This window comes from Myotis daubentonii, chromosome X, assembly GCF_963259705.1.
Source record: "Myotis daubentonii chromosome X, mMyoDau2.1, whole genome shotgun sequence".
Taxonomy (NCBI): domain Eukaryota; kingdom Metazoa; phylum Chordata; class Mammalia; order Chiroptera; family Vespertilionidae; genus Myotis; species Myotis daubentonii.
Window position 1 is genome coordinate 129,368,099 of NC_081861.1, and position 21,240 is coordinate 129,389,338.

At 41.2% G+C, this 21,240-nt stretch overlaps 1 protein-coding gene across 6 annotated transcripts in view; it reads left to right on the plus strand.

The window, feature by feature from the left end:
• Positions 1–21,240, plus strand: part of PHKA2 (phosphorylase kinase regulatory subunit alpha 2) — a 61,159-nt gene that overhangs the window by 24,067 nt on the left and 15,852 nt on the right. For all 6 annotated transcript variants that reach the window (XM_059678541.1, XM_059678540.1, XM_059678542.1 and 3 more), the window contains 12 exons: positions 1,263–1,409; positions 3,391–3,444; positions 4,027–4,149; positions 5,750–5,845; positions 9,297–9,404; positions 9,786–9,864; positions 11,188–11,322; positions 12,020–12,129; positions 13,282–13,426; positions 13,696–13,774; positions 17,679–17,857; positions 18,617–18,793. In XM_059678541.1, coding sequence (XP_059534524.1) covers positions 1,263–1,409; positions 3,391–3,444; positions 4,027–4,149; positions 5,750–5,845; positions 9,297–9,404; positions 9,786–9,864; positions 11,188–11,322; positions 12,020–12,129; positions 13,282–13,426; positions 13,696–13,774; positions 17,679–17,857; positions 18,617–18,793 — 1,432 coding nt within the window. The remainder of the gene's footprint in view (positions 1–1,262; positions 1,410–3,390; positions 3,445–4,026; positions 4,150–5,749; positions 5,846–9,296; positions 9,405–9,785; positions 9,865–11,187; positions 11,323–12,019; positions 12,130–13,281; positions 13,427–13,695; positions 13,775–17,678; positions 17,858–18,616; positions 18,794–21,240) is intronic.

The following is a 21,240-nucleotide window of genomic DNA, read 5'->3' on the forward strand; positions in this document are numbered from 1 at the left end:
GGGGGTTCAGTGGGTTATAAAAATGAAGTTTTACTCTGAAGCTGAAGGTTCACCCCCATTTTTATCCTACTGTCCAGCTCACTCCATTTCCCCCCATTAAATATTTGTTAGTGGGAAATCTGTGATTTCTTGAAGTATGGTTTAATAGAGTCAAGCTGGTGTGCATCTTAATAAATGTGTAGTCTAGTGGAAATTGTGTGAGCTTTGTAGCCAGCTGGTCCTGGGTGGGAATCCTAGATCTGTCGCATACTAGCTGCATTCCTTTAGACTGAGTCTTTGTACTTAGAGTCTTAAGAGGCCTCATGTGTGAATTGGATGTAGTACCTGAATTCCTTCTTCATATGGAAGATTTAATAAGCTTATGTTTTCAAGGGTCTAGCCCAGCCGTGGGCAAACTACAGCCCGCGGGCCGGATCCTGCCTGTTTGAAATGAATAAAACTAAAAAAAAAAGACCGTACCCTTTTATGTAATGGTGTTTAATTTGAATTTATATTAGTTCACACAAACACTCCATCCATGCTTTTGTTCCGGCCCTCCGGTCCAGTTTAAGAACCCATTGTGGCCCTCGAGTCAAAAAGTTTGCCCACCCCTGGTCTAGCCCCATGTCTGTACATGTTAAATCTCAGGATTAGCTTTTTCCCTTCCCAAACTGTTCCTTATAGTCTCAACTTCCTTTATTTTACAATGCTTAATCCAACCACCTTATACTTGAGGCCATATTATAGTGCTGCTAAGTAACCCTTTCTCTCTAGGACTAAACTAAATACTGTTATTACCATTTTGCCTGAGTGTTCTTGTGTTCTTCTGGATTTGACTTTTTCTTTAAGTGGTTTCTCAGTCACCCAGTCCAACTGGCCACATTCCATAGAAGCCAGACATTTCTCTATAGTGGCCCTGTATGTGTGTTCTTCTCTGTCTTTTTCTTCACCATCAGGACATCCTAATCTGCTGATACAGGTAGCCCCTAGTTCTTCCCCTGCATGTCCTGAAGGCCCAGCAAAGTCTACAGAAGTCACAAAGGAAGGGAGACAAGGAGTTCTCAGCATGGTTTCCAGGCAGTACCGCACTCCCCTGACTCCTTATTCTCCCCCAAGGAACAGGAATCATTGGTTGGGTGGGCAAGGTCGCCCATCAGGGTCATATTGGTAGGACAAAGCTCTAATTATTTGAATGTTCCTTTGGGGCAAAGGTCATGATCTCTAGATACTGTACATAACTATTAGTACATCACAGGTTAAATTCACCTCTGTTTTTCATTCAGTCTATTCTGTTCTCCATGCTGCCAAGAGCATCGACGTCTAAAGAGATTGATGCTGGACTTCTTTCTATTATTTCTTTCCCGGCCTTTGCAGTGGAAGATATGAACCTTGTGAATGTGACCAAAAATGAAATCATTTCTAAGCTCCAGGTAAGCGTTGGTCACACTAGTGCCTATCTGCCCTGTGTTAAGTGCCACTTTCACACTATGACTTGGAGCAGCCTCACCCAAGCCTTGGTTCTCCATGAGGCCAATAGCTTGGTTTATCTAAGTGGGTTCATAGAGTGAGATATCCAAAGCTGAGTCTACAGGTGACAAAACTAAGTCTCTTAGTGATCAAGTGACTTGGTTCTCTTCCTAAGTTGCAGAGGTTGACTCGAGCCATCATCTTTGAACCCAATTCATACCACTCCTGTACTTCTAAGGCAGAACTTCTTACCCCTTTAGAAATCACAGACTCCTTTGAAGATGTCTTAAAAGCTATAGAGTCCCTGCCAGAAAAAAAATACATGTCTCAATATCCTCAAACTTTACACACAATATCAGGGAATTTAGTGATCCCAAAGTTAAATTGAAATTTTTTTAAAATCCCTGTTCTGAGTAACTATGTAACTATGATACATTACATCAAAGTAAGAATGTTATTAAATATTCCAGCCAGCCTTGGCTGGTATGGCTCAGTTGGTTGAGAGTCATCACATGCACCAAAAGGTCACCGTTTGATTCCCAGTCAGAGCACATACTTGGGTTGTGGGCTCGATCCCCAGTAGGGGGTGTGCAGAAAGCAGCAGATTAGTGTTTCTCTGTCACATGGATTATTTTCTCTCTCTCTGCCTTCCTCTCTCTCTAAAAAAATCAATGGGAAAAAATATAAAAGTTTCATTAACAAATTGTGTATGTGTGTGTATTTAAGAGAGAGAGGAAAGGAGAGAGATGGAAACATCAATTAGAGAGAAACACTGATCGGCTGCCTCCTGCATGTTCCCCACTGGAGACTGTCTGCTACCCAAGCATGTGCCCTGACTGGGAATTGAACTAGAACCAGGGACCACTTGGTTCATGGGTCAATGCTCGACCATTGAGCCACACCGGCCGGGCAGCAAGTTTAAAAAAAAAAATTCCAGCCAACTGAAGTTATTGGTAAAATTATCAAAGAATGCTAGTTTCCTAAGCCAAAATTCACGTTTATGATCTTACTTAGATTCCGTGAAAAATGATTTTAGCCCTTGGAAACAAGAAGTTAAAGGGTCTCCAAGCACATCCCCAAAAGACGATAGCTGTCTCAGTCAGGGTTCAGTGGTGGAAAAGGAACCTCTTTAGATAGTTGAAGCAGGCAAAGAATTAGTGCAGGGAATGAGTGTTTATAGGGAGCAGATTCTAACTGGGCCTCCCAGAGCCATCTGGGGCTGGCCACTACGGCAGTGCTTGCCTCCACGGCCTACACTAGAGCAACTCATACACACTTAAGAAATTGGGAAATGGTCACCCGAAGCTGCTATCCGGGGATTTACTAGTAGAAAGGCAGATTAAGAGAGCCCTGCCACTGCCATTCTTTCCTGACACCCAGAAAGATGGACAGGAACACTGGAGCCTGCGGCAGGAAAACCAGAAGTGATAGCTCTAAGCCACAGGAAGCCCCACCTGCCTCCCTATCAAGCTTAAGGATGTAGGCTCCTTTGCAGTGGAAGATATGAATTTTGTGAATAGAGCCTATCTGCAAGGAGTCTGGAATGCCCTTTTAGTTTTCCAGTCTTTCAAGTAGAAGCAGTCCAATCCAGATATCTGAATGGTGGCTTTTCCAAGCAGTGAGATTCCCTTTGCATCATTGCATAATTTGACAAATCAAAATGAAAGGCTGGTCATTCACTGAACTCTTAGTGATTATTCTCAAACCTCTGATAGTTTAATGTAGTATTTTGGAATTTTCTTCCAAGGACTCATCAAACCAGAATTTACTTTACGTAGGACTTAAAAATAACTTTTTGTACTGATAACAAAGACCACTTGGTACACATTTCAGTATTACAAGATTCATGAGAAAGGGGGCAAAGGGTTGACTGGGGTTAAAATCAAAAGGCAAAGAAATTCTTCTGACGTCTCCAAATGTACTTGTTTTTCTTTATCTTCTTAGGGGCGTTATGGATGTTGTCGCTTCCTTCGAGATGGTTATAAAACCCCAAGAGAGGTTGTATTTAAATAATGTTTCTTAATATTCCTTAACTGCTTCATATCTAAGTTGCCACTGTGGTGTTCTCCCTCTATTGATTATAATTACATGTTAGAATATTGGAAAGAGAAGTCTTAATTTTAGTATCAGCAAGCCTGGAGTTAGACAATAGAATAATAAAATCATTAGGACAGCAAGCTGGTGGTTTAAAACCAGCTTGTAGACAGGGACAAATAGTTCCGTGGCTCACATGGGTTTTTAAATACCAACTGTGGCCGCCTCCTTGGGTTTCTTTGCCATAGTGACTGATAGAATAATATCAATAAAATAGTCTGCCAAGCACTGTGAGAGATAAATTGCTATTTATTTATTAGAGATATAGGAAACAATATAGTAAACTACCAAGGAGTCTTGTGTACATTTCTGATAGTTTACCATAGAAAACTGCCAAAAATAGCATCTCCCCATTATAGTAGAATCCTAATTATACCAACCTCAAAGCTGCATTGAAAAGACAAGTGAGGGAAACCCAGTGAGGTACAATGGTATTATGTATGTATCTGACATCACCTTTCAGAAGGTCTACCTATTTGATTACAGGACCCAAACCGACTGCATTATGACCCTGCTGAACTCAAGCTCTTTGAAAACATTGAATGTGAATGGCCCGTGTTCTGGACATATTTCATAATCGATGGGGTCTTCAGTGGTGACGCTGTTCAGGTAAGAAGATGCTGCATATTATGTTTAATCTTCCACTTATCTGTCAAAGGACTTTGCTAGAGGTGGTCTCTATCCAGTTCACCAACATATTCCCTGGGCCTAGGATATAGTAAGTACGCAGTAAATATTTGTTAATGCAGCATTCATTTGTTCAAGACAGGTTTTTTTTTAGCATTTGCTGCTGTACATACTTTGGTGAGCAAAACAGACCTGTCTTTATGAAGCTTATGTACATAACTGATGAACTCAAAGGTTTGCTGCTTTTTTAACCTTTTCAGATCTGACATTTTTTAAACCTGCTTGAATCACGTGTTCTAGTTTGGGGTGAACAATCGAAGATTTATCTTAGTTTTTGAAAGCTGCCTCTGCTCAGGAATGCTGGGGGGCTGCAGAAACAACAGCAAGCTTAAAATGTTATTGTCGCCCCGTTGTTCATTCTTACTTTTATGCTGTAGTGATTATCTTGGATCTTATGTTTTCTTTTTATCCTAGAACTGAAAGATCCAAAAAGATTGAGTTGGAATTTCAATTGTGAATAAGTTTGACAATGATCAGAAACAAACAAACAAACAAAGACTAAGGAGACAAAAAAGACTATACTTAGTACCTTATTTTCTAGGTCTCATAGAATTTACTACCCTTATGCCTATCCTGTTTCTTCTACTTGCTGCTCAATGACATTTAAAAAAATGATGCACCACTAGTCATGCTTTGACTGGGCTCTCCAAAGATGAAATGTCTTAAATAGCAGGTGGCTAGTTAAGGTTTTTCTCTCTTTTTTCTTTTCCCTTTTAATATGTAGATTTTTATCAGTGATTTTTTAATTTCATGAAAATGTTTACATCAACAGCATCCTAAGAATAGGGGTACATCGATCATAGTACGTACACTTCCTTTCCTCACATGAGATTTGTTCAGCAAGTGTTTCTTGAGCAATAAATATTTGAATGAGGGCCTTGCAGTGTAAAACTACCTATAGGGATGCGCTACGTAAGATCCGGCCTCCACTCCAAGAAGCTTATAGTCTGGCTAGTGAGACAATTTTTATTTATTTATTTATTTATTTATTTATTTATTTATTTATTTAATATTTTTTACTTATTTTTTTAGAGAGGGAGAAAAGAAGAGAGAGAAAAAAACATTGATGTGAGAGAGATACATCTATCGGTTGCCTCCTTTACTCACCCTGACCAGAGATTGAACCCTCAACCTAGGTACGTGCCCTGACCGGGAATCAAACCTGTGACCTTCCACAGGACAATGCTCTAATCAACTGAGTCACACTGGCCAGGGCAAGACAAAATTTAAATATATGAGAAGTTAAGAGTGAAATATTTAACTCATGGGTTAAAAACCACACAGAGAAAAAAGCAAAAGGCCATACAGAAAAGACCAGTTGTGTTTCACTCCTCCTAACACTTGCTGTCAGCAAGAGTCCTGTTTCCTCCTGCACTCTGAGCTAAAGGTATTTGCGCATTTCTTGGCCCCGTGTCCTACTTCTAATCTGTTTGTTGCCAAGAGAGGTGTTTTCTGTGTTGCACTGCTGTTACAGCATTAAGGACCCCTCTTTCATACCATTGGGGATGGGACTATTTTCCAGGTCCAAGAATACCGAGAGGCCCTGGAGGGAATATTAATCAGGGGCAAGAATGGGATCCACCTGGTGCCAGAACTCTATGCCATCCCACCTAACAAGGTAACCAGGCATTGCTCATCGAGAACAAAGTGACTTGGTGCTTGGCCTTTTCATATTTTCCACCCCCGCTCCAGAACTAACATTTTTTCTCCAGGAGAAGTGGTTTGTAAAGCCTTCAGTAGTATTCCTGTCTATCACAGAAGTTATGGCTTTGGAGCCATGCTTGCAAAGGGGAGTCCAAGTGAGGCATCAGTGGAGGACCTTCAGAGGCTATCTGTTCCTCACCTGAGCCCAAGACCAAATGAACCTTCAAATGCACAAAACACTGTTGGACACCATGTTCTCACGCATATCCACAGAAGAAGAAACCAGACAGAATCTTCCTAGGGAAGGAGGAGAGATGTGTAGATATGGTTGAGAATCTTTTCCTTTGAGTCAAGCCATTTCAGAGCTTAGAAGACATTCTATATCAGGGAGAGAGAAATTGGCCAGTTCCAATAAGATGCCTAAAGATAGTTTTGTTCTATGCAGTTTCCTAAATTGGGCCATGATGGAGATATATATATATATATCTTGGTGGGAAGATTTCCTTATATGTGTCTTATGTTCAGAAGAAAAGAATTCTTTTTTAAAAAATACATATATTTTATTGATTTCAGAGAGGTAGGGAGAGAGAGAAACATCCATGATGAGAGAGAATCACGGATCAGCTGCCTCCTGCACGCCCCCTGCTGGGGATGGAGCCTGTAACCTGGGCATGTGCCCTTGACCGGGAATCGAACCTGGGACCCTTCAGTCTGCAGGCTGACGCTCTATCCACTGAGCCAAACTGGCTAGGGCAGAAAAGAATTCTTGATTCAAGGCTGTTTGTCCTTCAGATGTTCTTATTGCTTCATTACTGTATTTGCAGGAAGTACGTGGAGACTTCAGAGAGCAGCATATTCCCCGTAATTGACAGGAACATCAGGAGATCTTAATCCAGCAGAAGCTGTCACGCCACAGCTTGGGTTTAGGGGTTCTGTGGTTGAATCAGGCCCACAAGCACATGGTCAGAGGACTGGTGGGGCCTCTGAAATTGTGTGCCTCTGCCTAAAGAGGCTCTGGAACCTGTTAAGTGCTCAGATAGCACTGGTCCACCTGGGACCAGACCCGAGGGTCAGGGCCTTCCCTTGCTGCCTTCTAATGGGTGGTACATTTCCAGGTGTTGGAGAGTCCCTCACCATAGGTACTGATCAGGCCATGGAGCCTACAAGGGCTCTTTTCTCTCTAAGAGTCAGAGACCTAGGCGTCCTGCAAACGTATTCATTTTACTATGTTTGATATGTATGTGTTGCTGGGGAGGGGCTGATGGTGGGGCCTGGGTAGTTATTTCCCAGCAAATATGTGTTCAGGTTCCCCCTTTCCAATACTGAGGCATTTGGCAGAACAAAATTAGTAATAGGAGGTCATTTGGATCCTGGAAGCAGAGCAGGTGGAAATAAACTACTTCATGGGTATTTTACTTATTTGATGGTAGAGAATAACCATCCATCTGTGTTCTACTAAAAGGCATATATTCCTGACTATAGTAAATGCCAGGTGTGAACAGTGCTGGCTACATGTTGTAAAAAATTACTCTGCAACTTTTCTCTCTTCTAAACTTTGCACTGACCTTTAAGCAAGGCATCTATTTTGAACACTCTTTTATGTTGATCACAGTGTGTGTGTAGGCTGCTTCCAGAGAACACGTGGGAATGTTCCCCCATCACAACAGTGGCATGTAGAAACCACTGCAGATAGGGACACCCAGACCCATATGGCACCTTTGTGCAAATTAGAAAAAGGACCTCCTCCTCGAAGTGGCTGCAGCCCCAGGCCATAGTGGCATCAAGCCTGGATTTTAGCCTCACTCATTTCCTCAGCTAGACATGCTTATACAAAGGGCTACCATCCATGGGGTCCTCCTTTGCATAGCTTGAGACTAATTCAAGTGTGTCCAGCAGATATGTATTAAGCAGCTGCTCCGGGCCCGATACCAGGCTAGATCCTGGGATACAAAAGGGTTGCAATGCCAGCTCTGCCTCTGCAAGCTTGCAGGCTAGTGGCGGGGGCGGGGGTGGGGGGAGGGTCAGAGGAGCTAGTCCAGGGATGGAGGGCAGACACAGGAGTGGTGGTGGCAAAGGCCTGATGCATTAGAGGACCTGCAAGCAGATCAGAAGGGGTGGGAAAGGGGGAGGAGGTGCCACCAGGAGGCAGGAGCCAGCCCGTGGGTGACAACAGGATAGAGCCAGGCTGTCTTGTGATCCGGACACCTTGTCTGCCTTCTGTTCTTTGCATAGACTATATCTCATTCTAGATCTTTGCAGTCTTTCTGGACATTATTTCCATTTCAATAGCTTTAACATACAATCTGATTGTAAAAGTAATCCTGCACACTACAAAACATCCAGAATTCTGCCAAAAGAAGTAAATACCTATCTCTAATCTTACTACCCAAAGATAACCACTGTTGACATTTTGGTGAATCTCATTTCATACTAGTATCTCATTTGATTATTTGATTGCTGGTGATGTTTAATTCTGTTTAGCTTATGATCTTCAAGTTTTCTTAATGTTTACTACTATAGCAAATTTTAAAAATTTTACTAAGTATATTAATAACATCACTGATTAACACAGAAAGAATGACTGCCCCCATGGTGTGATTTTCCCCTTTGGAGAAGGATAAATGTTTCTACTTCCTTTGATTGACTGATATTTTCTGGAAGGAAAAAAGTGGTCACTGACATTATCCCCAACCAACATTGTAATGAATAAAAACCCAAAGGTCAGCATGGAATTTACAACAGAGAAAGTTATAGACTAACTTTTGTAGTGCATAGCCAGCACTGTCCATCAGAAAGAGAACTATAACTAATTTAGATGAGTCAAAAGCCCCCAATGGATTCAGCTTTTTGAATCCCTGATGGAAACTTCCTGATCTAATACTACAATTGTTTTTTCTCAATAAATAGTGCCACCTTCTGGTGATTTTCTTGTGTAAGCATACAGAGTTTATGAACTCCTGGGGATTGCAAGATCAAAGAAACCTGACTTAGCATCCAGTGATGCACTGCCATGACAGAAGGCTGATGTTTTAGATCATTGTATCCAAAATACAGCCAGATGTAAGCATGAGCTGTGCAACTTCTTGTTGCCTGGAGCTGTGCTCAAAGAAGCTGGCCAGGCTTCCAGTGTCTGTCTCTCTGCCTTTTGCCATCAGTGTGCTTGTGGGCAGAGCACTGGCCTGGAACCAGGCCTAGATATGAGTTCTGCCTCTGCTGCTTTTACGTATGAACCACTCCTCCTACCCCCTACCACCAGCGCAAAGGTTTAGCTTCCTTGGCCTCCCAATTCCAGCTCTCATACAGAATTGGCCTGGAGGAGCAAATGAGTAGCATTTTGTAAATCCTCAGTGTGCTCTCCAGTGTATGGTGACATTGGTCTTTTTATCCTCTGACATTCTGACTTTAGGGTTTTCTCTCTTTGCCAGGTAGATGAAGAGTATAAGAATCCTCACACGGTGGACAGAGTTCCTCTGGGGAAGCTGCCCCATCTGTGGGGTCAGTCCTTGTACATCCTCAGCTCACTCTTGGCAGAGGTAGGCAACTTTGGAGCTTCACAGATGGGGAACCAGAAGAGCACAGTGGCTCTCTGTCCACTATGGTGGTGAATGTCTTTGGCATCTTCATGGCTTTAAAGTCAGCTGCTCTGGAGTATTCGTTACCATTGTTCTCTTTACTCACATAAGATGGTAGCATACTTGACTAGCCGTGGAGAGCTAGGTGCTGAAATCATAACACATTTATTGGTGCCTATCTAAATGATCTACTGTGCTTCAGAGAAAATAAGCAATGGACTCAAAATATATAAGGGAATAAATACTGAATATTTTGAGCCCTAAATTATGTCATTTTCAAATTTGGGTTAAATTTTGGTTAATCAATATTTCATAGTGTTAATGCTCCTTTTTTCCCTCTAGGGATTCCTTGCCACTGGTGAAATTGACCCCTTAAATAGAAGATTTTCCACTTCCGTCAAACCTGATGTTGTAGTTCAAGGTCTGTGAGTGTGTTTACTATTTTTATTTAACTTTGTAAAACCCATGTGTATTTTTTGCTTGAATTTATTGGGGTGACATTGGTTATTAAAATTATATAGGTTTCAGGTGTACAGTTCTATAATACATCATCTGTACAGTGTAGTGTGTGTTCACCACCCCAAGTCAAGTCTCCTTCCATCACCATTTATCCCCCTTTAGCCTCTTCTACTTCCCCCTAACCCGTTCCCTCTGGCAATCACCATACTGTTGTCTGTGTCTGTGAGTTTTTTCTTAATTCTTTCACCTTTTTCACCCAGCTCCCAAACCCCCCTTCCCTCTGGCAGCTGTCAGTATGTTCTTTGTATCTATGAGTCTGTCTCTGTATTGTTTATTAGTTTATTTTGTTCATTAGATTCCACATGTAAGTGAAATCATATGGTACTTGTCTTTCTCTGACTGGCTTATTTCACTTAGCATAATACTCTCGCAGTCCATCCATGCTGTCCCAAAAGGTAAGATTTCCTTCTTTTTTATCGCCAATTAATATTCCATTGTGTAAATGTACCACAGCTTTTTTATCTACTCACCTACTGTTGGGCACTTAGGTTGCATCAAAATCTTGGCTATTGTAAACAATGCTGCCATGAACATCATAGGGGTGCGTATATTCCTTCTAGTCAGTGTTTTGGGATTCTTAGGACATATTCCCAGGGAATTGCCTTATGGCCCAGTGATTCCACTTCTGGGAAAACCCATGTATTTGGAATGCAAATGTTCCATGATTTTCTATTTTATTTTTTTAAGTGTGTATGAATGCTTTAGCGTATATTAATTTATAACATCATAGCGAAACACATTACTCACATGTTTGTGGTGATGCAGGTGGCATGTGCTAGCGTGGGAGCTATTTCCTTTGGGAGCAGGGGAACAGGTTTCTCCTGGTACTCCCATGTAGAACTGTCTCTATTCCTGACCACATATGAAAAGAACACCAGGCAGGTTTAGAATAGTAAATGTATATCCAGGGGAAGGAAAGACATCATATGAAATGAGATAATTTGACATGGGATCTGTTGAAGACCATTTTTAGAAGTCTTCTATCAGACTGTCATGTACATTGTGAGTACATGAAATATGCACCATGAGCATTTAGAAGAGGCAAGGCCAGAGAGAGCCAGGAAGAGCAGCAGTACATGTGCTGTCATTTTCAAAGACACCTAGTTCATGGAGAGCATGCTAATGTGTGTATCATACTCCAAAGAAGAGGTCATTGATACATATATCAATGTAAGGAGACAAGGGCCACAATGTAATGCAGACTGTGTGTTCTTCTTATTTGCAGTTACTGTTCTGGCAGAAAACAACCACATTAAGGACTTATTGAGGAAGCATGGGATAGACATCCAGAGTATTGCTGACATTCACCCAATCCGAGTCCAACCAGGCCGGATCCTTAGTCACATATACGCCAAGCTTGGTAGGTTTGGGGAAATAGAGCATTTTTGGCAAGGAGGCATCTTGGTTCTAGGCTTTAGATCTGGGGGGAGACTGTGATATGTATAAATTCTTTAGAATTTTGGGCAAAGCCCTAAAGCAGGCGGTTTGATCACTTCCATGTGAAGAAGAGTGGGCAAACAATCACATTCTCCTCATGCCAGTTCAGTAGATGTCACCGCAGGTTGGCCATGTGATTTGCCAAATCTGTTGTAAAACATGCAGCCACCTTTGAAAATTCACAATTGGAACAGTCATTTGTGTCTTGATAACGTTTTAATTTTCATCTATAGTCTCAGAAAAATGCTCATTTACCCATTAAAATAGGAGGGGGTTCTCTTTACTTTTTTCTAAAATCTGACTTTGTTTAGTAAATTAGAAGTGAACATTAATTAAATCCCTGCAGCAGTTTGATTCTATATAGATGTTGAATCAGGTACTGTTCATATACATTCATGAAAAGGGGGTGGAACTTGTTTTTAATTCATCTTTGTCCTATTTAAGGATGTACTGGTGTTAAAAAAACCAAACCCCACAATGGGTTCAGTCTTAAAATAAGTTCAGTCTTAGTGGAAGTCAGTTGGATTAGATGTTACTGTATTTACTCTAACACCATTTCTCTCTCTTTCTTTCTCTCTCTCTCTCTCTCTCTCTCTCTCTCTCTCTCTCTCTTTAAATAGGACGGAATAAGAATATGAAATTGAGCGGGCGACCATATAGGCACATTGGCGTCCTTGGAACATCTAAACTATATGTGATTAGGAACCAAATATTTACTTTCACACCTCAGGTGAGAAGAGCATGCCAGTAGGAAACCAACAAGCATCTTTTCATTAAGCTCTCTTTTCTGGCTGGTGAGCCACTTTGAATGTGGTAGAATGTGCGTGCATATGTTCAAATAGAGACATTTAGGATGGCACCCATTACCCTAGTATAATTCTTTACTCATAGTAGGTGCTCTATTATTGTGCCTTGAATCGAATTGAGTGTGTCATAACTTCCAGTCATTAGTAGTGAAATTCACACCGCTTTATAAATTTGCTGGTACCATATCACTTGACTCATAGCCCTTGTGCCCCTAATCACAAGAGTCCCTCACCCTTGCTTAAGTTGTCATCAGACCCTCTGTAACACAGCCAGTCTGATTTTCAGGCCCCAACCCCCTTGATGGGGTCCTGAATATACTGATTATGGAACTTTGTTTCAGAGTTTTTGTTTCCAAAAGAAACTTGTCCTCTGGAACCCAAACCAAACATTTTCCATCCATTTGGGCAGCTAGAAAGACCAACTGTGGTACCACTTTGTCAACATGGAGCACAGCCACCCCCCCTCCCACACACACACACACACTACCTAGGCACATAATCAGGGGTCAGTAGCCTCAAATTGCTCTTTTCACCCTGACCCACACTGCTCGCTTAAAGCTTGTGTTTTATTTCTTTTCCTAACAAATTTCAGACCAGAGCATGAGCTGAGCATAGACTAGTCTAGAGGCCAGAAGACAAATTTGATTTTCATCGACATCAGGTCACAGTGCATTTAGTTCATGTTAGCCAGGCCATCAGTCAGGTAATCATAGTTCCCACATCTTGGTTGCTCTCAGTGCCCTCACTTGGAAAGCATCTCTGAGCCCAGAAGCCCTGGAGGAGTAAGAATTAGGGAGTTATTGATTTCCTTTAGGAGACAGTGATATTGGGCCTGGTGCTTATATCCTCTTCTGAGGAGTTGTAAAAAGATGTAGGCATGCACCTTTCCCTTCCACGGCTCTTGTGCAGGTGACAAGTTGATTTGTCTGAGAGCCCCATGATCGGTGGATTATAACCAGGATTGAACTGTTTCTCTGGAAACATAGCACAAGGATTAGTGCTGCCATGAATGACAGCTGGGGTTGTGTCGAGGGAAATGAAGAACAACCTCTTACCTGGCCTGTTCTGACTTGCAGTTTACTGACCAGCATCACTTCTATCTGGCTCTGGACAATGAGATGATCGTAGAGATGCTGAGGATTGAGCTGGCTTACCTGTGCACCTGCTGGCGGATGACGGGCAGACCCACGCTCACCTTCCCAATCACCCACACCATGCTCAGTAACTCCATGAACTTGATCTGCTTGAATCATATCCCACTATTGGTTTGGGCCCTTTTCTCACTGTTTAAAATGGCTCCCATGGACAGAGCTAAGTATTGAAGGGGTTTTCAGCAGTTCAGTTTCTTAGCTCAGAAATCTTCTATGACATAGGTATTTAATTAGGTTGTGTTGATGAAAACATTTCAGTGCATGCCTCCTCCCCCCACAAAGAAAGTATTCCCAGATTAAGTAAACTAACTCATCTTTTCCTTTTTTTTTTCCCCTTAGTAAATGATGGCTCAGACATTCACCCTGCAGTTCTTTCTACAATTAGAAAACTAGACGATGGATATTTTGGAGGAGCTAGGTAATTTGTGATATTTTTTTAAAAAAATAAAAGTAACACTGACCTTCCTTAAAGTCTTTTTGCTGCCCTTCTCCCATTTTTCATCTCAATTGCTAAACATAGAAGCATGGTGCTTTAGAGTAAGAAGGAAGTTAAAACTTATTGACTCCAGTGATCCATGTGAAACTGGAATAATCTGTAAAGCAGCACTCAAAGGGTGTTTTTGAAGCTTTTGTGGGTGCCAGGAGGCCTGGGGCATAGAGAGGTAAACATATCAATTCTCTGAAGTGGCATTCCTGGAATGCATATATGGAATTCTGTGCTGTTTCCAGTAAAAGGCATGAAAGAAAAGACCCAGTGCCTAAGATCTAGCAGGTGCTCAATAAATGCTCCTTGAATTGACTTGAATGTGCTATCACCTGAAGAATAATTCACAGAACTTTATGAATTCTTTAGTGGCCCCCAGAGCAGAGCACCTGAATGTGCCTAGACCAGTGATGGCGAACCTATGACACGCGTGTCAGAGGTGACACGCGAACTCATTTTTTTGGTTGATTTTTCTTTGTTAAATGGCATTTAAATATATAAAATAAATATCAAAAATATAAGTCTTTGTTTTACTATGGTTGCAAAGATCAAAAAAATTTCTATATGTGACATGGCACCAGAGTTAAGTTAGGGTTTCTCAAAATGCTGACACACCGAGCTCAAAAGGTTCGCCATCACTGGCCTAGACCACTGTCCCCTCATCTCAGTGGAATGATACCCATTCCTTTGTAGGCTCACAATATGGCAGAAGCTCCCAGATATTATGGTTAAGCATCTTGCGTGATGGGGGCTCACCTCCCAGTAAAACCACTTTGGTTTTTTTACCCTCTGACTGTCACAAGGCAGTGGTTTTCTCTGGAGCATCTATGCCCTGACCTCTCGGAATTCCCTGGGATATGCCAGAAGGACCCCAGGAGAACCTCACTGGGAAGCCAGCCTCTAGTGAGATGTGGCCTCTCCCGGACTCAGGGAGGCTTCCATTTGGTCCCTGGTAGAATGCCACTTGCTAAATTTGATTGGGCCTTGAAATCAGCCCTTCTTCTCACATCCTCCCACACTAGAGACCCCGCTGCCACAGTAACTTTTTCAAATTGTGGTAAAATCCACATAAAATAAATTTAGCATCTAACCATTTTTAAGTGTACAGTTCAGTACTGTTAAGTACATTCACATTGTTATGCAACCAACCTCCAGAACTCTTCATCTTATAAAACTGAAACTCTGTGCTCATTAAACAACTCTCCATTTTCCCCTGTCCTCAGCCCCTGGGAACTACCATTCTACTTCCAGTCTCTTGGTAGCTCATCTAAGTGGACTCATCCAATATTTCTCTCTTTGTGACTGGCTCATTTCATGTAGCCTGATGTCTTCAGGGTTGAGTCACTATGCTGGGGTTGGTACCTCTGCTCACAGGGCCTACTGCAAGTTTTGCTCTAGACTTGAAGTGACCCTCACTCTGAGCTGCTCCTGGCTTCTCTCAGGAGTGTCAGTGAGACCATCCCCAGCATTTTGCCATCTACATTTCCAGTGCTAGTGCATAACTGCAGTCGGCACCCACATTCATACAATTTACCTCCAGTTTAAATAAGTTACCACCTGGTGTACAGCATCTTATCTAGGAGAAAATACCATATGCCCATAATTAACTGTTTTTCAAAATTACATATTAATTGAAATAATAATCATTGTCAAAAGGACACTGTAGTTAATTGAGCACTTGCAATGTGTTTGGTGCTTGGTACGCATTGTCACATTTAGTCTTCACTTTGTCACGTGGGCTGTATTCTCACTTTATGGAGAAGGAGCAGTCACCTCAGAGAGCCAGCGCACAAGACAAACGGGCGCAGAAGCTCTGTGAATCCAGAAACCAGGCTCTAATTCCATGTGGAGCTGGCAGAGGGCTTACAGGAATCGGGAGAACCTCCCATTTACAGGGTATGGCAATGGTTCAGAGAACCAGGGAACCAGACAGGAATGCCTAGGCTCCATCGGCTACCTTTCCTACTGAGTTCTTGATACTATCAACGTAAGAAACATTCAAACCTGTAAAGAATTTTTGTGAGTTTATGTGAACCAAACTGTGGCAATTGCCAGGAAGCAAAATCTCAATACAATGAGATAATGCTCCAGAGAATGGCAGTTTTGCACCTTATTTTATGCATTACAACCAAAAGAGAAGATGTAAGTGGGTTACATGAAATTCATTGCTAATAGATTGAGGCAGGAGAAAGCAGAAGAGCGAAACCTCTGGGACTGAGTAAAAAGTAAAATGATACAGCTTTTACATAGGTGGGTACAGGATAGTTAATAGTCAACAACATGATAAAAATAACAATGAGAGGATTTGTAGTATCTGGTCTGGTACATTGGTTGTGCCCCGAGGGGCCCCAAAGAAAGGGAAGTTACCCTGACTTTACAAAGGTATGTTATCATAGATGCAAAAGACAATAGACAGGCTTAGTTAAGGTAAAGATTGACCTTTGTTAGGGAAGATTCTAGTCTAGGACATGACTATCTGCCATAAACTGCTTTTAGTTTAAAACGCTTTAATTTCAGACCATCCTTTGTAGTTACTTTAGGTCTCTGAATTTGCAAGGTCGCCACACAGGCCTTCCCTGAGCTTGTCAGGTTAGCATGTGGCCCCTTTTCGTCCACAGCAGTTACAATTGAATCTCATTTTGCTTTTTCCTTTATGTCTGAGGGTCTTTTAAAAGCTAAACTCACCCTAGATGCTGATCTCTACTTCCTGGAACCAACTGGGGTAGCTTGCTATTAAATTACTGCCTTTTCACCTTTGACCTGAAACCTTTCAATTTAATCAGAGAGAAACTTTCCATTGTCTTTTTTCCTGGCTCCACCTCACCAGTCCTGTTCCCCAACCTCAGGGCAAAACCATCACTAGAACTAACACCAGGGCTCTAGGGGGGAAAGTTATTACTTTATGAAGGGAAGGTTTTCTTGTCCTCAGGCCTTGTTTGTGATGTAGTCCTTTTGCCCATTGAAGCTCAACCACCTATGAATTCATTTGCATCGCTGCTTTAATTTACTCCTTAAATGGTTCTCTCAGCCATTTCAACTAAGCCATTTCATAATCTAATGCTAGTAACTCCAAGGCATCTTACTGTTTTCTGCCTCCAGATCTAACATTTTAAGAAGCACACAGAAGAGGTTTTCTTTCTGTAGGATGGACATCTTACTACTCCCCGAACCTGGGGGTGGACCTGCAGAACTCGAAGGCTGTTGCCTTTGCAGCAGGACCCTACACTGGCAAAGCCATCTCTCAGTTTTCAGTGGAATTTTTTCTAGCCTGGTAATATACTAGGGCCAGTATGAGGATTTACTCTGGTTTGGGGATGGCCACCCATCACATTCCTTCTAGACAGAACCTGGGCTCTGAGACGTGCCTACCTGCACCTTTGTGACCCCATTGCATGGTAGGGACTCAAACGATGGCACAAGTACACCCAGATAATCATTGCTTATGGTTTTGTTCTGGTCCAGTCATTGAGGGCAAAAAACCTCCTAAAGGTTGGTTCTGGTTAAAAGTGGTTCGCTCAATATGTGTGTTTTTTTTTTCCTTCTTTTGTTCATTATGTTTTGTAAAACTTTGGTTGGTTCGCTAAAATATATTTCTGTTTGTGTTGGGCTTAGGGATAAGAAATCAGCGTGATTCATTTTGGCTGTTAATATGCTGTGTACTTCCACTTTATACTTGCTATTGAATTTTCATTTTAATTTCTTGGCTGACTACTGCAGAGTGACATATTTATTGATCCTGGCAGAAGCGCCACCTGATTCTTGAAAAGTCTTTCCATGATTCATTAGTGGAAGTTTGTCCATGTGCACCTATAGCTCTAACATAGTGTCTCCTTGGCAGAGTGAAATTAGGGAGCCTTTCGGAATTTCTCACCACATCTTTCTACACGTATCTGACCTTCCTGGATCCAGACTGTGATGAAAAGTTGTTTGATGATGATGATGCCAGTGAAGGGAGCGTCAGTCCTGATAGCGATTCAGATTTGGGAGGATATTTCGAAGAGACTTCTTACAATCGAGGTATAGCTAGGAATGCCTTTGCAGGCTGTCATTGAATTTATTGAAACCTTAGCATTGTCGTAGAATTGCCCTAAGACACAAACACAGAAAATGACTGTTAATTAACCTAACAAAAAAGACTTTGGAAACTTGCAGGCATTAAAATGAATAAAATGCCACTTTAAGGACCTAAACTACAAAAGTGGGGCTTTTTTAAACCTAGAGTGACAAAGAGTTTCAGGAATGAGGACTTTTCACAAAATGTACAGTATTCTAAAGACAAAAACACAGGGCTTGAATTTTCAAAAAAATCGTAGAATAATCTAAGTTTGGTTGGATATGAGAGCTGAAATCCTATGTGTATAACATTTCTCAAACTGAATAGGATTTGGGGTTGAAGTGACCTGTTTTTTACTTTGGTATAGTACTTGGGATTGGGGCTGGGGGTTCATAATTCTTAGCTCACTCATGACAAATTAAAACAAAAAGCAGGTGTCAGTTGCTGGCCCTCAGGGTGCCTTACATATTCAGCTCATGTTGTGATGCTCTCATATGAACACTTTTCCTAGGATGAAGTTGTTTTTTCAAACAGTAGCTTTATAAACACATAGTCTGTGTAAATCTCTTTACTCTTGGGGAGGGGTGCAAATATCTATATCAAAATCTTGTCTCCCACTAAATTTACTTAGTGCTTTGTGCTATACATAATCACTATTATGCCTTTAGAATATTTCTGCAGCTTGTTTTCATTGGCTCTTTTGCTTGCCTGTTCAATTACAGAAGGCCAGGATGAACTTGACCAATATATCAACCACCTCCTGCAGAGCACATCCTTGAAGTGCTACCTGCCTCCTCTTCGTAAGAAGACTCCAGAAGACAGCCATGTTTTCAGTGCTATCCACTCCACTCGGGATATACTTTCCGTGATGGCAAAAGCAAGGGGTTTGGAAATTCCATGTATGTTATTAACTCTTTTCTGCCTGTTAAAATAAATTTTTAATCAAAGTCAAAGACTCCAAAGACACAACAAAATGCAGATGTTTCCTCCCTCACCCCTTCCCTCCCTACTGCCCCCAGTTCTTCTTAGAGGCAACCACATTCAACTCTTATTTATTTTTTTGGCATTTATATAGCTCCACATTTCTAAGATAATTCTAAAATAATGTGTGTATACTGCTATCTTTTGATGCATTGACTTTATTCAGCATCTGTTGACTTTCTCTTATGGGGTGATGTTTAGCTGTCTTAAATCACCACCTCTCCCTCTGCTTCACTTTTCCTAGCCTTCAGGTATAGTTGTATTAAAACTAAGTTAAATCAGTACTCACTCTTTATGTTATTGTTTGTATGCAAATATTATTCCCAACTGAGCATTATAGTATACTATGATTATATTATTGTTTTCACTTTTTTAAAAAGCTAATAGTTGCTCTATCTTTTTGCCTTGCTTCATTTTTAGACCTTCCAAATGGCCTCTCAATACAAATTTCCACCAGATCAATCATATCTAGGAATTTCTCCATTTCACTATTTTTTTAATAGAATCCACAAGTCTCCTTCTGTCTGGCTGATTGGGCTCTAAGCCTGTTGCACCCCTAGGACTTCCCTTTATTGCAATTCTTGGAATCTCCTTTGCTTATCTCTTCAGTTGGGTTCCCTGTTTCCTGAATCTGGCATGTTCTTCTTTCTCAATTTATTCCTTTGGTGGAGCACATTCTAGAACAGTTTCAGTAAGTTAAAAAATATATAATGGAAGAGGGTATGGTAATGACAACCCTCAATTTGTGAAATTCACTGCCCCTTTGGCGTGGTTACCCTCCATGTCCAGGATATAGATTTTATCCTGGGATCTTCCTTCACCATCATCCTGGAGAGTTCCTTGACAATTCTTTGTCTCCTGTGTTGGCTCTTCTGTTTTTTGTGTCTCAACTTTTCCTTATCTTACTCTCTGATTTTGGTTGGGGATGTCTAATAGTTTCCCAAAAAGCATTACATGGTGGTTCAAATTGTTGAGACTTTGCAAGTCTGAAAATATCTATAAATACTCTATATCCATTTGAGAGTTTGGCTGGATATAAAATTCTAGCTTGAAAATAACATTTTCTTCATAATTGTGAAAGCAACATTTCATTGTCTTCTCATATCAAAGTTACTTTTAAGAAACTTAAACCCATTCTGATTTTTGATCCTTAAAATATAAATTGTTTTTCTCTTTGAAAACTTTTAGGATCTTTTCTGCTCCCAGGTTCTGAAATTTCACCCATGCCTTGATCTGGGTGTATTTTCTCCTCCACAGTGTTGGGTACTCATTGGACCTTTTCAATTATGGAAATTTATGTTTTTCAAACCTGTAAAGTTTTTCTGAATAATTTACTGACTCATTTCCTTCCCTACATTTTCTCTGTTCTATCTTTTGGTACTCTATGATTTCAGTGTGGACTTCCTGGTGAAGTCTTTATCATTTCTCTTCTGTCTTCCTTTTTTTTTTTCTTTTGCTCTATTCTGAGGGAAGTTGCTTCAACTTTTTGTTCCACCTTCTCAATTGAATTTTCTCACTTTTGCTATCATGTTTTAATTTTTTGTTCTCTGAATTGCATTCCTTCTTATTTCATGCATACAATATAATTTCTTATTACTCTAAGAATATTAATGGCAGAGTTTTTGGTTTTGTTTTCTTCTCCCTAAGTGGATTCCATTTCCCCCAAGTCAAATTTCCAGTTTCTTTATTTTTCTACCTTCCACATTAGAGTCTTTCCTTCAATGCAGGGTGTTCCTTGGTTATCTGCTCATCTGTGTGAATCTCAAAGCATGTAGGTGGGGCCTGTTGGGTGTACGGGTATAGACTGGGCAGATTTCCCAGAGATACTCTCTTCTCCTCTTTGACAGGTAAGGATCTGGTCCTTATTCCCTCTAAGGAATATACACAGGCCTTCAGCCATGCCGTTCGGCCCCCAGTCCAGGGACCCTCCTCAAAATGACCCTCTATTCTTCTGTCAGGGGGAAGGTGGAAGAAGGTAGTTGCCGAGCTGTGTGGAGTTAAGGAAGGCATCTAGGGAGCTCACTGCTTCTCACACAGCAATTACCCAGTCTTTCTTATTCTGGACCATTCCCTCTAGACTCCCCCCCGCCAGTTCCAGAGGTACATAGTGCAGCAAGCTTCTGACACTTCTGAGGATTCTCTGATGCAAATCTGACTGGTTCTTGATTTTCCCCACTGCAGACTTGTGGTCTGGTTGCCTTGTGTCAGCTAAGTCAGTTATCTTTCATCCATCAGCTTTCCTACTTCCAAAATGATGTTACTATTATCTTCTCTCCTGCTTTTCCCTATTCTTGAGGATTTGTCTTTTTTAAAACATTTTTTTTTTCTGTAGTGTTAGTTGGGATTTGAGAGGAAGTAAAATTAA